Raw genomic sequence first — 14193 nt, 5'->3', positions numbered from 1 at the left:
GAATTCACCTGCCAGCACCACCCAAGGAATTCTGGGAGTTGAAGTCCACACACCTTAAAGTGGCCAAGGTTGAGAAATACTGATCTATCCAGTGTAGTAGCCCAGCATCCAAAATTGTCCAACCATCTGAAGTGATATGCCCAGTTCCAAGCACTTCATTTTGAGAAAAAATAATGAAACTAGTATAAAGGAAAGCAAGAAGGGTGATTGGGGATGGAAACATACAAGGAGAAACTGAGAAAATTGAGTTGGGCTTGATAGAATATTAAAAGAACTTAAAAGGATGTCACACAGAGGAACAAGACCTAGTTTCTATCATTCCAGAGAACAGAACATTGAGTAATAATCTTAAATTACAGGAAGGCAGTCTATAGTTAAGTGCTATTTTAAAAAGTCTGAAAGAAACAGTTCAATAATGAAACCAACCATTATGGGATGTGATGGTCTCCCTTCATTGGATGTGTTTATACAGGAATGTTCAGGGATTCCTTAATATGGAATTCTGCACCAAACATAATGGTTTCTTTCCACGCTGAAATTCTGTGAAATGAGGCATTGGGAGCCACATGCAGCCTGTGTATTAACAATTAATGTTGTGCAGCAGTTAAGATATTAGAGTATAACAGAGGAGACCCAATTCTAGTCCACCCTCTACCACAGAAGCTCACTGGGTCACTGTTTCTTGCTCAGTCCAATCAACCCCAAAAGACTTTTGTGGAGAAAAATAAGTGGGGATATCACTATGTATATACCATTTTATGCTCTTAAAGGAATTGCGGAACGTAAATAATAAACATATATGTATACCACTAATTCATAATGTGAGCAAGTCTGCGGCAGCCCCACAGCTAAAGTGGAAATGAACAAAGAAAAAGAAAAAAAACCACAGTTCCATATTTTACCTGTAAGTGATGCTATTGAGTTACAAATAGAACACTGGGCCTTGGTGCCTGTGTATGCTGTATGTTTTTGCTCCTGGGAGAGCTTTGTTCTTGTTTCTGTTTATATCCCAAAAGTATAAAGGACAACCTTTCCAGCTCATGTAGTATAGGCAGGATTGTTATATAAATCAGCCTTCTCCACAATATTAATGCATTCCTAATATTTGGGACTAGCTCAAATAATTCTACAGCTAGCATGGCAGGTCGGCCATATATTATTTATTTACCTGTTTGCTTAACTTGTATTCTGCCCAAATCTGGGCAGCTCACAACAATCAAATGAAGAAATAATAAAATTGATAAATAAAACAAAATAAAATACAGCAAGGGCAAGGGCAATAAAAAGGCCAGGTTATATTATTTTAATAGTCACCAAAACCAATATGCTTAACCCTTATAATTAGTAAAGTAATATTATAATGTAATGTAATATAATAATATAATCATTTTACTATGAGAGTTATAATTTAACCCCTACATAAAACATTATATAATTAAATATTATAATATACTATAGTATAGTATAGGGATTAAATGCCTACACCAGAGTTCCCTAACCTCTCCGGCTTTGTGGAATGGTGGGGGAGGGGAGAGGAGATGGTTCTGCGCCAGTGGCCGGCAAGTGCATGCGCAGCTCACACAAGTGGAGATGGGGACATTTGTGTGCATGCTCACCCGCCACTTCTGCGGCCCGGTTCTGAACCGCTCACGGCCCATCAGTGTGCTGCCGCCTGGAGGTTGGGGACCCCTGGCCTACACAAATGCAGGAATTTGGCAATGGCAGACAGATATGTACTCCAGAAAACATATTGGTTTTGTGACCTTATTATATGCAATTAAAGCTCTAACAGAAGTGGCCTTCATTCAAAGCAATGCCTAGAGCCTCTCCCAAGTTGCAACTGCTGAAAGGCCACCTTGATCTATTGTCTCCCGAGTTGTATAAGTTGAAAGTACATTATGGAGCCAGATCTTAGATAAGCATCATCTGGCTGCATATGTCCAATCAGGAAGAAGGGGACAGTTTAGAAGCCAACCAAGTGACCTTTGAGGAAAGCTGCTTTCTTGTTTCCTAAGAAACTGCAAGGGTGCCAAGAAGTGTTGCCATGGAACCTGTTTGTTGCTGTCTCTTTGGTACCATGATTTCATGGAAGGTCCAGCTTCTCTGTGGAAATCTGGATATCGTCCAAAAATGACTTCAGAATTGCACTGTGTATCATTCTATTCACCCCATAAATCAAGACTAAGAATTTATTACTTACCCAGTCTTGCCTAGTGGAAGAATGAATAAACTTAATCTTGATATTTTCCAGTAATAAAAGGACTATGCCTACCGTAGTGAGATCCTCTGCTTTAAAATACATTTTCTTTTCATTTCTCCCGAGTTCTGTGGAAACATTTTTTTTCATAAAAAACCCAGGTAAAGATTTCCCCTGTATGGTCCTGTCTGACTCTAGGAGACGGTGCTAATCTTCATTTCCTAGCTGAGGAAGCCAGCATTGTGCGAAGGTGCTTCCATTGTCATATGGCTGGCTTGGCTATATGCCAAAGGCACATGGAGCACTGCTACCTTCCTACCAAAATGGTATCTCTTTATCTAGTCGCATTTGCATGCTTTCAAACTGCTAGGTTGGCAGAAGCTGGGGCAAGAACAAGAGTTCACCCCATTGCATGGCGCTCAAATCTTAAACTGCCAACCTTCTGGTCAACAAGCCCAGCGTTTTAACCACTAGGCCACCGCACCCTGCTTAAAAACTCTTGGAACAGTGTTATAGTTAACAATAAAAAAAACACGTTTAGAGATTCATCCTTGTCACACATCTCCTTTTTTGCGAATGTCCTTTTCTTAGTATCTTTTTGCTCTTCAAAATTAAAACAAAATCCATAAACTCTGAGAGACTTCTGCAGGATCTCTTTTTCTTGCTGATACCACTAAAACTTTCTCTGTTTTAGATTTTTTTTTTCTCCTTTATTTCTTTGTCTTTGAGTAAGGTCATTATGTGCGACATGGGGAAGATTTAGGATAGTGCAGTCGCCGTGTTTACATTAACATAAACAAATTCCATGTTGCTAAAGAATTTAAAATGGTTTATAAATAGGCTGACTTCATAGTACTGCACATCTACAGCTTGTTAATATTTGCCTTTCCTGATACTAGACGTATTCCTAATTCTGGCCCCTGATGGATGAAGATTTTCCTACAGTGGGACTCTTACCTTCCCTGAGACTTGTTCTTGCATCCATGCCTCCCAAATCCTTCTCTCCTTAATGCCCTCCTCCCTCTAGAACAATGTTTCTCAACCTATGGGTCGCAACCCCATTTGGGGTCAATCGACCATTTCACGGGGGTCGCCAAGCAAGGCTGTCCGCCATTTTTTTCCCCTTTTCCGGCGGGTGCCTTACCTCCCTTGGGCTGGGCCAGCTGGTGGTCGGCCTGCTCCATCTCTGCCGCTTGCCAACTACGCCTCGGCCGGCGCCCGGGAGCGCCGCACATGCGGAACCACGCATGTGCGGCGCTCCCGGGCAGGGAAAGTCCTCGACTTACGACCGGTTGTGTAGTCCTCGACTTACGACCGGTTTAGTCCTCGACTTACAACCGGTTTAGTCCTCGACTTACAACCGGTTTAGTCCTCGACTTACGACTGGTTGGGGGTCGCGGCATTAAAAAGGTTGAGAACCACTGCTCTAGAACAGTGTTTCTCAACCTTGACAATTTTAAGGCATGTGGACTTCAACTCCCAGAATTCTGGGAATTGAAGTCCACATGCCTTACAATTGTCAAGGTTGAGAAACACTGCTCTAGAAAATAATCTGGGAGGAGGCACCCAGACTTGCCAAGCTTTGACTAGCAGTTTCACAGTTCAAGTATCATGACAATTTTTTCCCTACATTAAGGAAAAGAAAAAAGGGAAATGCTTTATCAAGTTCCAACCTTAAACAGATGTCTAGCTTGAAGCAAGGGAGAGTCAATGCTTGTGTAATTATTACCTGTGTATTTGTAAGGCAGAAATCTAAGCATCTTTGAATTCTTCAGGTAACTAGGCAGTTATTAAATGGGCCATTGCTTTCTCAGTTGTGCTGTGGTGGCTAGGTGGCAGCACCTAGCTAGCTGTAGCTAGTCTCAAAAAAGCTAGGCAGGATCAAAACTGGTTAGTATTTTAATGGGAGACCACTAGGAAATCTCATGGATCTAAACTAGAATGGAAAATTATAAAAGATCCCAGAAGACAATGTAGTCACCAAGAATCAAGGTTTACTTAAGGGAGACTTAATTTTTTTTTCTCTTGAAATATCCACTTCATTAAGTATCTTCATTATAGTTTACTAATTCATCAATGCTGTCAAAGAGCTTCTTTCTAAAGAGTCGATTAAATGCAACTGTGTCTGGAAGAGGATACTGAAGAATCCAGGTGTGAGGCTTAGGATAATTGGGAGGGGGTGTGTGCTACATAAAGAGATACAACTCTGAAAGAAAAGATGTGATACATAACCACTGGAACGAAAACTTGCTAGTTTAGGAAAATTTGACTTTTCATGTCCACATTTTGGAATGGAAGAGTAGGTTCTTGTGCCAAACCCAAAGAGAGAAGTAAGCATCTTTATTACATCCTCTTGCCTCTTTGTTTTCTCCTGCACATTTTCCTTCTATATCCTCTGATTGCGTTCCATTTCCCCTGCTCCACAGATTTATTTCTGGGAAGCTCAGCGGCAGAATGAAACCGAAAGAGTGAAAACACTCTTCTTACCAGAGAGTGGTGTCAAACTGAAGAACCTGACGGGCTACACTTCCTACCTCATCTCTGTCCTTGCCTTCAATGCTGCAGGTGATGGCCCCCGCAGTATCCCTATCAAGGGCAGGACCCAGCAAGCAGGTAGGTTACATAGCAGGAGAGGCCCAGGTCAGTAGGCATTTAGAGGTGGAGGAGAGACTCTGCATCAATTGGCAAAGGCTTTGCTAAAGTGGACAGATGCCCAGATACAAATAATGTTCAATCACTGTAGGAGAAAGAGTGGCAGAACTTGGGAGCAGAGTTAAAAGAGGGATCAGCCTAGAATCCCTAGGTAGCCACGAGCTAACTAAGTTCAACCTGTTGTCACTTATCTAACTCCAAACAAGTGCTAACAGTTAATTAAGAAGATTAATGTCAGGCACAAAAGACCAGGTCCACATGTGAAGATCCAATTAAACTGATTATTGCTATATATCCTATGCACAGGAATCTTCTCAACTAACCATTAGCACCTATTTGAAGTTAGATAAGGGTAAGGGGAATTCAAGGGAGGTTAGACTTAATTTGCTTGTGGCTATGTACAGATTCTAGGCCGATCCCTCTTTCAACACCACCCCCAGGTTCTGCCAGTCCTTCTCCTACAATTACTGCTTTACTAATCCCTCAGTTAGCGGGTCTGTGCCCAACACTGGGCATCATCATCATCATCATCATCATCATCATAATAATAATAATAAAGTTGGAAGGGACCCTGGAGGTCATCAAGTCCAAACCCCTGCTTAGGCAGGTAACCCTATACCATTTCGGACAAATGGCTGTCCAGTTTCCTCTTAAAGTAGGTCATGTTTGTTCATTTATAAAATATTTCTAACTTTATGTAATGACTCTGGGCAGCTTGTTATTTTTTTTAAAAAAAAAAAGATAAGAAATATCAAGAAAGACCAGAAAAGAACAACAGTCACACAGAGAGAACAATAAAATTCTACTTCCCTATGCAAAACCCAACCAAAAGAGATCCAACAGCCGCATAGCACAAAGCATAGTGGAAGAGCCAGATTTTCAAGGCTTGTTTAAAGGCAGGGAGGGAGGGTTTGTTAAAGATTTCCAGATTCCAGCTCACCTGTTTCTCAGTACATGTTTAAATACATCTGGAATCCTTTTAAGTTAGGTGTATCTGTCAGACCAGTAGTGACATAATGTCATATGCCTCCAAACATTCAACAGCTTTGTGATCATAGAGTTTGCCCATGTCACAGTTTCTAGTTCTGAATTAGAAAAAAAATCCTTTCATCTGTCCTCTAGAAGAAGAAAGGAAATAATATGCTAGTATCCCTGTTCTACCCAATCTATTCATTTGTCTATGTTTATGTGGCGATTTGAAAACAGAATCCTTCCTGAGAGAAAGGTCATATCAAGGGAAGATCAGTTATAAAATAATAAATAAAGTGGCATTGACTGTGGAAGCTCGAGAGTGATATTACAATATGTCTATGTTCAAAAGCCTTTTAAAGTACCTGTGACTATGCCAATAAATTAGTAAAACTGCACTCAAAAGCCATTCTGAGAGGGAACAGGGTGGGCAGTGAAAGAGGTTCAGCTATAAAAATGCATAGAAAAATTGGAAGTTCCATGAAAAGATGACAAACCTCTGGAAATAAGAAGGAGGAAGATTGACTGCAAATATTACGTCTGCCCTTGTTTTGGATAAAAGTGAAAATATTGAAGCTGAGAACAGGAACCAAAGGCAGTAGTAAAAAAAAATGAATTTCTTCCATGGATTGCAGAGATTACCCAGGTAAAACAGTTTAACAGTAACGGTGCACATTTCAGTCGCCTCTTTGATTGAAAATACAAAAGGAACTCAGAAGAAATAAGGAAATAGGAAAATGAGCCAGTAGATGCGGGACTTCTGTTGGTGGACTAATAAAAATGTCTCCCATATTTGCCACCAGTTGGATTATGCAGTTTGATAGGCTAAATATGAATGGAATGAATTACAAAGAGATTAACCGTTGCTGATGTTGTTATTGTTATTTCCCTTTAAAATGGTTCTGTGCCCTGGCTTCATTCATCTTACCACTGTTGTGGCTTCCTTATTCAGCCCTCGCAAATGGGCTTCAAGTTTAAAATCTCCCAGCCTAATTTATTTATTTTTTGTTATAAAGGCTCGCAGTATTGCCCAGGGTAACATGACACGGCTATGTTCCCCACTTCTGCTGTTTCTTTTCAATGCCAGGTCAAAGAACCATGATGAAAGGAATCTATTCTTGTCTCAAAACATAAGGACGTTTTGTAATTGGTTCAAGAATGATAGGGCCAAGAACTCTCTGTTATAAAAGAATAAAATCACAGAAATTATCCAACTCTATTTTTGTGTGCAGATCCACCATGTAGATCTGGGATTTCCAACCTTGATAACTTTAATACTTGTGAATTTCAACTCCATGCTGGCTGGGGAATTCTGGGAGTTGAAGTTCACAAGTCTTAAAAGTTGCTAAGGTCCACAAGTCTTAAAAGGTGCTAAGTTGCTAAACTTGAGGTCCACAAGTCTTAAAAGGTGCTAAGTTGCTAAACTTGATGTCCACAAGTCTTAAAAGTTGCTAAGGAGTTGAAGCCCAGTTGCTAATTCTGGGAATTGAAGTCCACAAGTCTTAAAAATTGTTAAGGAGTTGAAGTCCACAAATCTTAAAAGTTGCCCCATAGGTCTTCCTCTAAAGTGCAGGCATGAGTTCCTCTCCACGCTCTCTTAATTTCAGATTGGCAGCCACCATATTCAACATGCTTCTGCAGTTCCCTCCCTCCTGCCCAAATCATAGACTTACCTCACTCTCCTCCTGCTCCAAACTTCCTGTCACTTTTGAAGAAAGTGAGCCTTTTCTGCTAGAAGTTTGATAACCAAACTGTCTTCTGTGTTGCTGAATATGCATTCCTGCCAGGCTGAAATCCAGCAGAATATTCAAACTACTTAGGCAACATTGGATGTTGAGGGAAAAGGCATATGTTGCTGTGTAGTCTGAAGCCCTGGTCTCCATCTTCAGTCATTTGTTTTGTGCATGTTGGTATGACCTGTTCCCATCCCACAACTTCTGGTTTGATACGCATTTCATTACAATGTCAGCTTACATGTCTGGATATCAAAGGCAATAATAAATATTTTTTTTAAAGGGGGAGAAAATATGAGGGGCTCGTTAGCCATATTCATCTCTAGCATCTGGGCTTCATGTAATGCCCTTTAAGCTGAGGGCATCGTCAAGGATCTAAGCTAGGATCTTGGTTATCTTTGTCCAGCGGGAGTCAATAGAGCCTGTACTAGGAGCTGCTTTCCTGGCTTCCCTTTTCTGGAATCCTTAAGGCAGGGGTGTCAAACGGACGGCCTGCGGGCCGGTTGCATCATGTAGAGGCTGTGCCCACCCCAGCTCCGGCAATGCAAAAAAAAGTTGCGATATGTTGCGACACGTCACGTGACATGGCAAGTTTGACACCCGTGCCTTAAGGTTATTCTTGGCAAAACACAAAGGAATATGAGAAGAACCATAGCAATGGATTTTGGCCAGAAGTGTTAGAGATATTTTCCTTTATTTTCCTTTTTTCAGGCCCCCTGCTCAGCTCGTCCCGTGATTCCATTTCAGTTCAATCTGTTGGATTCAGTTTGTTTCCATTTCTTTTGAATGGAACCAGAAAAAAAAGAAGGGCATTTTGCCTACGGCTGTGATACAGTAGTTTCTCTGTCTGTAGTTCTGAATGTCATAATGAATGTTTTCTTAGCACTGCCACCACTCAGCCTCCCCTGCTCCTCTTTCAGGTTGTCAATATTTTTTTATTCTTACAGGATTTTTTAACTTGGCCTCCCAATGTTTTCTTGTTAGCAAGTATGAATAGACAAATGGTTTGTAACAGCCTATCCAGCTTTATTCTTTTATTCTTCTTCCTTCTTCTTTTTTTTAGCTTTCATAAGCATTCAATATTAACTCAACTAGAGGAACTAAGACAGGGAAATCTCAAAGAAGTCTATCACCTACACAGAATTTCAGGAGGACAAATTTTAATGAAGTCAGATAAAAGGTGGGCAGCGTGCCATGGCTCGAAATTCTAAAACAGCCTTCGTTGCTATCCTATCATGGTCTACGGCCCATTTCTTGACTGCTGATTCTTTTACTATTGAAAGTCAATTCTGAAAGGCAGAAACTATCCATCGCTTTAATATTTTCATTGTTAGTTCTAAGGCTTCTTTCTGGACTTGTTATTGTTTATTCTTCTTTATAATTTAATCATAGTTCCATTTTTCATTGCTCCTCGATTTTCATTACCGGCGCTTCCAGTTCATCTGCATTTTCAGCTATCAGAATAGCATATCAGCATAGGACAGGGTATATTTCTTCCCCCTGTTTTAAAATCACATTCATGTTCTTCCAATCCATCCTCTCTTAATATTTATTTATTAAATTTTTCACACCACCTGCCTGTCAGCAACTATGGCTATATGTTGAATAACGATGGAGCATACAGCTTTATTTCACTTCTTTGCTAGTCTGGAGCCAATCTGTTTTATCATATTCCACCCTGGCTATGATTCCTTGTCCTATATGCATGAGAAGAACAAGTGTTCTGGGATTCCCATTTTCTATTGTTAGGTAACTATTTTATTGATATGAAAAATAATTCTCACAGTTTTTGTGCCAGATGTTCATTTGCAAAAGGAAATATTGCAACTTTTGTTACCTAAAATTATAATGCTGCCAGGGAAGAAATTTTGCTCCTTTAGCTACAAAAAAAACATGCTAATCCAAACCATCAAGGAAGGTGAAGTTAATCAGGAAGAATGGACTTTTTTAAAATAAACTTGCTTTCCAAGCTAATTCAGATAACCAATCTGGTTTTATTGGGCATATGTATGCTGTATAATGTCTTACTTCAGACATTATTTTTTCTTGAAAATGGACAAATGACGAAGGAATGTTAATTTTGTTTTTGATATCCTTGGTAGGAAATCTATGTATATGTTTCTTTTCATTCATCTTGGTATTTCTGTTAGAAAAACATGATAGGCAATAATGTGTTGCAAGACAGAGGTCACAGTGGGGAAAAGAGAGAGAGAAAATGCTTTGTGATCCATCAGCTTTCTGTTCAGAATAGGCAGGATTTCTCTCTCTCTGCCATATGTTTTGAGAGAACCAAAAATCATCTTGCTTCTTTTCAATGAGCCTAACTAAATCTGTCCTAATTTCAAATTAAACCATTCCAGTCCCTTTCTTTTTAATCTCCTTTCAAGCATTGGTTGGCATTCGGATCTGTTTCACGGATCAGAGCTAGTAAGTCAAGCTAATTTTAATTTCTGCGCACAGGGGGGAAAAAAAGTGATGACCTGCTAAGTGAGCTGTTTGCTTGGCCTTTGTGGAAAACAAAGAGCCCACTATCTGGGTATTTTTCTATGAGCAAAAAATTGCTACTCTGTGAGTGCGATTTAAGTTTCTTTACAAAAATAGTGCAGGGATAAGGATTTGGATGAATGTTGTTGCAGGTGCTAGATACCAGGAAGAGAAGATTTGATTGCCATTGTGGGAATTCTTCATATGTACGGTACTTAAGCCAGTTGAGCTATTTAATATAGTTGTTTCATTGCTGATGTTTAAACAACTGTGGGAACTGCTTTATGACACAGCCTTTATTCTTCAGAACAATCCTAACCGGTTGATTATGATTACTGTACTTGTAAGAAAAGGAAAATAGAAAATGAAAAATGTTCACAGCTTTGTGTGTGTTGATAAAGCCAAACTTCCTGGTATGTAATGGTTCCCTTTTTCATAGGAGTGAGTAAGTTGGAAGGGATAGTTGATAGTTTAACACAGGGGTCTTCAAACTTGGCCCTTTTATGACTTGTGGACTTCAACTCCCAGAATTCCTCAGCCAGCGTGCTTGGCTGAGGAATTCTGGGAGTTGAAGTCCACAAGTCATAAAAGGGCCAAGTTTGAAGACCCCTGGTTTAACACAATACACTCCAAACACATCCCAGTCATGATTGTCAGTTTTACATTTTCTTTTCTTCTTTTTTAAACATTTCTGGGGATCTGACTCATGACCTACTTTCTAAGTAGAGTTTTTGTTGTTGTTGATTTCATTCATTCTTTCTCACCAGTGTCACAAGGCTGCCAAAGCAGCTAAATGTTTCCCCAGATAACCCAGACATATAAAATGTCTTGGTTGTCAAGGAAACCAAGAGCCCGGTGTTAAGGAAGGAAAAACAATCTCCACCTGTGTAAATTTATTACCAAAGAAGAGGCATACAATACCGCCTTATTGTCATCCTTTTCTTTCAAAACCAGCAAGAGGGAATTATTCAGTCCCAGCAGATTAAAAGGCTTAACGCAGCTGAGAAGTCATTTTAGGCAATTCTTGTAAAATAGACATAGAAGATTAGTTTCTTTTCTGGATTTGAGTTTGACTTCTTCCTTCCTTCCTTCTGCAAAAAAAAAATCCTTGCCCTGAAGCTCCACAGCACCTTGAGTCAGCCTAGCATAAATGCAGAGAGCAATTGAGTTCTCTCCAGCCCAATTTCTGTCTCCCCCACGTTTTTCTGTCCCCTCCAAGCAATTCAGCCAAAGGAAGCAACAGGACGCATAAAGTTTTTGTGCTGAAAATGGCCACACTGAGAAGGGAAGCTACACACGGAAAGAGAAGCACATGTAGGGAGCCTCTTGGAAGACTGTTGTCAAAATGTGGGATTTGAGGCAAGGACTAAGAGAGTCCTATGCTCTTTGGTAAATTCTGATGCATAACTGTAACGGAATTACAGTCATGCAATTCAATGTCTCTTCTTCACTGACTTCTCAACCTACAATCTCCTCTGTTTTAATAATTAAATAATGTATTAAAGGTAGATGCTGCCTACCTTCCAGCAACTCTGGGTGGTTTTCACAGTTCAAGTTGGCTTCCACAGTTCAAGTTGGCTTCCACATTGACTTCCTGGTTACTTCCTGGTCACTGGCTGTTCAGAAAAGGCTATACACTAGCTATGTTCAAAGAGAAACTGCATTTTCTTTAATGAGTTATCATTCATTTTTCAGACTCTTGGTCGATACCCATGATAACTTCAATTTAGATCAGGGGCGTCCAACTTTGGCGACTTGTCAGATTTGTGGACTTCAACTCCCAGAATTCCCCAGCCAACATGGGAGTTGAAGTCTTAAGATTACCAAGGTTGGACATGCCTGTTTTAGATCATGTAATATAGCACTACTCTTCCTTCTAATTATATTATTTCTATCCTCCAAGCCCCCAGTTCCCCAGGCTCTGTCAAATTCAGTGAACTTACCACAACTTCTGTGAATGTGTCTTGGGAGCCCCCGGTCTTCCCAAATGGAATCCTGGAAGGCTACCGGCTTATCTATGAACCCTGCATGCCTGTGGATGGTAAGGAAGTTACAGGGAGCGGATATGCATGTCTGGGTGTATGTGACATACTAAATCAAGCACAACAATTAATGGCAAGGGAACACACCTTGCTGTCTTAGGAGAACATTCTAATTTATGACTATAGGACTACAGATTTAAAAAGTTAGGCTGTCCGTAACCAGGACCTTTTGAACTTAAAATTGTATTTCTACATCTCAGCTGTATAATCCATCAATAAACACCCAGCAATAAAGGCAAGGAGTCCTAATAGCCATAACTTAGTCAGAAAAAATAAAGGCATTCTTCAGACAACCTGAACCTGGGTGACTTTGTTTGTTTGTTTTATCTGCAGTCCATGTAACATAAAAAGCAAGGTCAAGCTCTGTGAATCAACATAATTCAACAACATAGATGTCAAATTGTAGTTTCCAACACCGCTTTCTCCCTGTGTTCTCACAGGAAGGATTAGAACAGTGGTGGGATTCCGCTGGTTTGCACCACTTCAGCAGAACCGGTAGCTAATTTTTTGTTGCCCAGGCCCAGAATGGACTTCCGGAAGCATCCACACAGAGAACCGGTTGTTCACATATTTGAATCCCACCACTGATTAGAACCACTGTAAAACCATCCTCCCAAGGCCCAATCCTGTCAAATGGCCCAGTAGATTATCATGGACAATGGTACTGAAATCAGCCATCGCTTTTCCTGGCTGCCTTATCCCCTGGGCCAGACCAGGGTGCTTTTGTTGATTGTTCCCAGACCATGCTTTATTCCCTACTCTACTCAATCTCCTGGAGCCATCTCATAATATGCACCTTTCTGCCTTCCAGGGGTCAGCAAAATTGTAACTGTGGATGTGAAGGGAAACAGTCCTTTGTGGTTGAAAATCAAGGACCTGTCCGAAGGTGTCACCTACCGATTCCGAATTCGAGCCAAGACCTTCATTTATGGGCCGGAAGTAGAAGCCAACATCACCACAGGGCCAGGGGAAGGTACATCGAGGAAACTGAGAGAAGAGATACCTTTCTCCATCATTCTTCACCTAATCTTACAGATCTTAACAACTAGAATTTAAACTAGGACCATGCCCAGTAATAAACCACCACCATGCCCAGAAATACTTCCTCTATGACTCCGGTTTTTATAGGAGTCTGCCTAATCTGTCTAATGTAATAGTACTGGATTCAGTTTCTCCTTGTCTTCCAAGCCTGTTGATTACTATGACAAAAATCATATTTCTTCTTTCCTCATGTTTAAGCAGAATGGAATAAAATGTGCAAAATGCCCTGTTTATAGGTGGCTGCTTTGGATATATAGTTCCTAGAATTCTTCAAAACAGGAATATTCTTCTCAATATGTCTTGCGTGAATCATGCCTCATGTACCCCTCAATCAGTCAAAACTTAAGAGTTTGCCTGAAAAACAGTCGTTCTTTGCTGAATGGTTTTGTACAGTCATAATAACATAGAAAGCGGAGGTAACTGCACAAATAAATATAATAGCTAATTAGGCATAGCATCATTGTCCCCTGGCCCCAATTTTCTAATGTTCTCTCTATTCCTTGGCCTAGCAAGGATCACTGAAGAAGTTGCCATCAGCTCAGAATAAGAATAGAGCTGGAAGGGACCTTGGAGATCTTCTAGTCCAGCCCCCTGCTCAAGCAGGAGATCCTATATCATTTCAGACAAGTGGCTGTCCAGTCTCTTATGTGGCCCATATGGGTTTTTAAAGAGAAATCACATGATATTTCTGAAACTATTGATTTCTAATGTTAGAGCCCTTAATGTATGTGTGATATAAGAGGACTCTTTGTAAAAGGAATCACAATTGTGCTTATTCAATTGTTCCTTCATATGTTCAAGTGTTAAATCCAGCATTGTAAACAAGCTATTTTAAGCTCAGTAAATTTGGATTACCCAGTATTTGGAAAACTTTCTCTCTGGCAGCCACTTCAGTTTTGCACATGGAATGTTTTTCTAGCTGATAAATGCCTATAAATAGCAGGTATATTGTTTAATTAACCGGATGGCTAACATCCACGTTAAACAAAAATGTCTATAAATTCCTGAATTGGCTCAATCTAAGTTTTTAATGCTTCAGAAATTGCTTTTAAATATAGCTGGTATGTGGATAACA

The 14193-nt window shown here is 40.2% G+C and overlaps 1 protein-coding gene across 1 annotated transcript in view; it reads left to right on the top strand.

The window, feature by feature from the left end:
• SDK2 (sidekick cell adhesion molecule 2) overlaps positions 1-14193 on the top strand; it is a 95331-nt gene that overhangs the window by 68245 nt on the left and 12893 nt on the right. Inside the window, exons 34-36 of the mRNA XM_029283163.1 lie at positions 4624-4810; positions 11939-12076; positions 12889-13050. Coding sequence (XP_029138996.1) covers positions 4624-4810; positions 11939-12076; positions 12889-13050 — 487 coding nt within the window. The remainder of the gene's footprint in view (positions 1-4623; positions 4811-11938; positions 12077-12888; positions 13051-14193) is intronic.

This window comes from Protobothrops mucrosquamatus, unplaced genomic scaffold (genome assembly GCF_001527695.2).
Source record: "Protobothrops mucrosquamatus isolate PMUCROS unplaced genomic scaffold, P.Mucros_1.0 scaffold30, whole genome shotgun sequence".
Classification (NCBI taxonomy): Eukaryota; Metazoa; Chordata; class Lepidosauria; order Squamata; family Viperidae; genus Protobothrops; species Protobothrops mucrosquamatus.
Note: the sequence above shows the minus strand (reverse complement) of the source record. Positions and strands in the feature narration are given on the sequence as shown.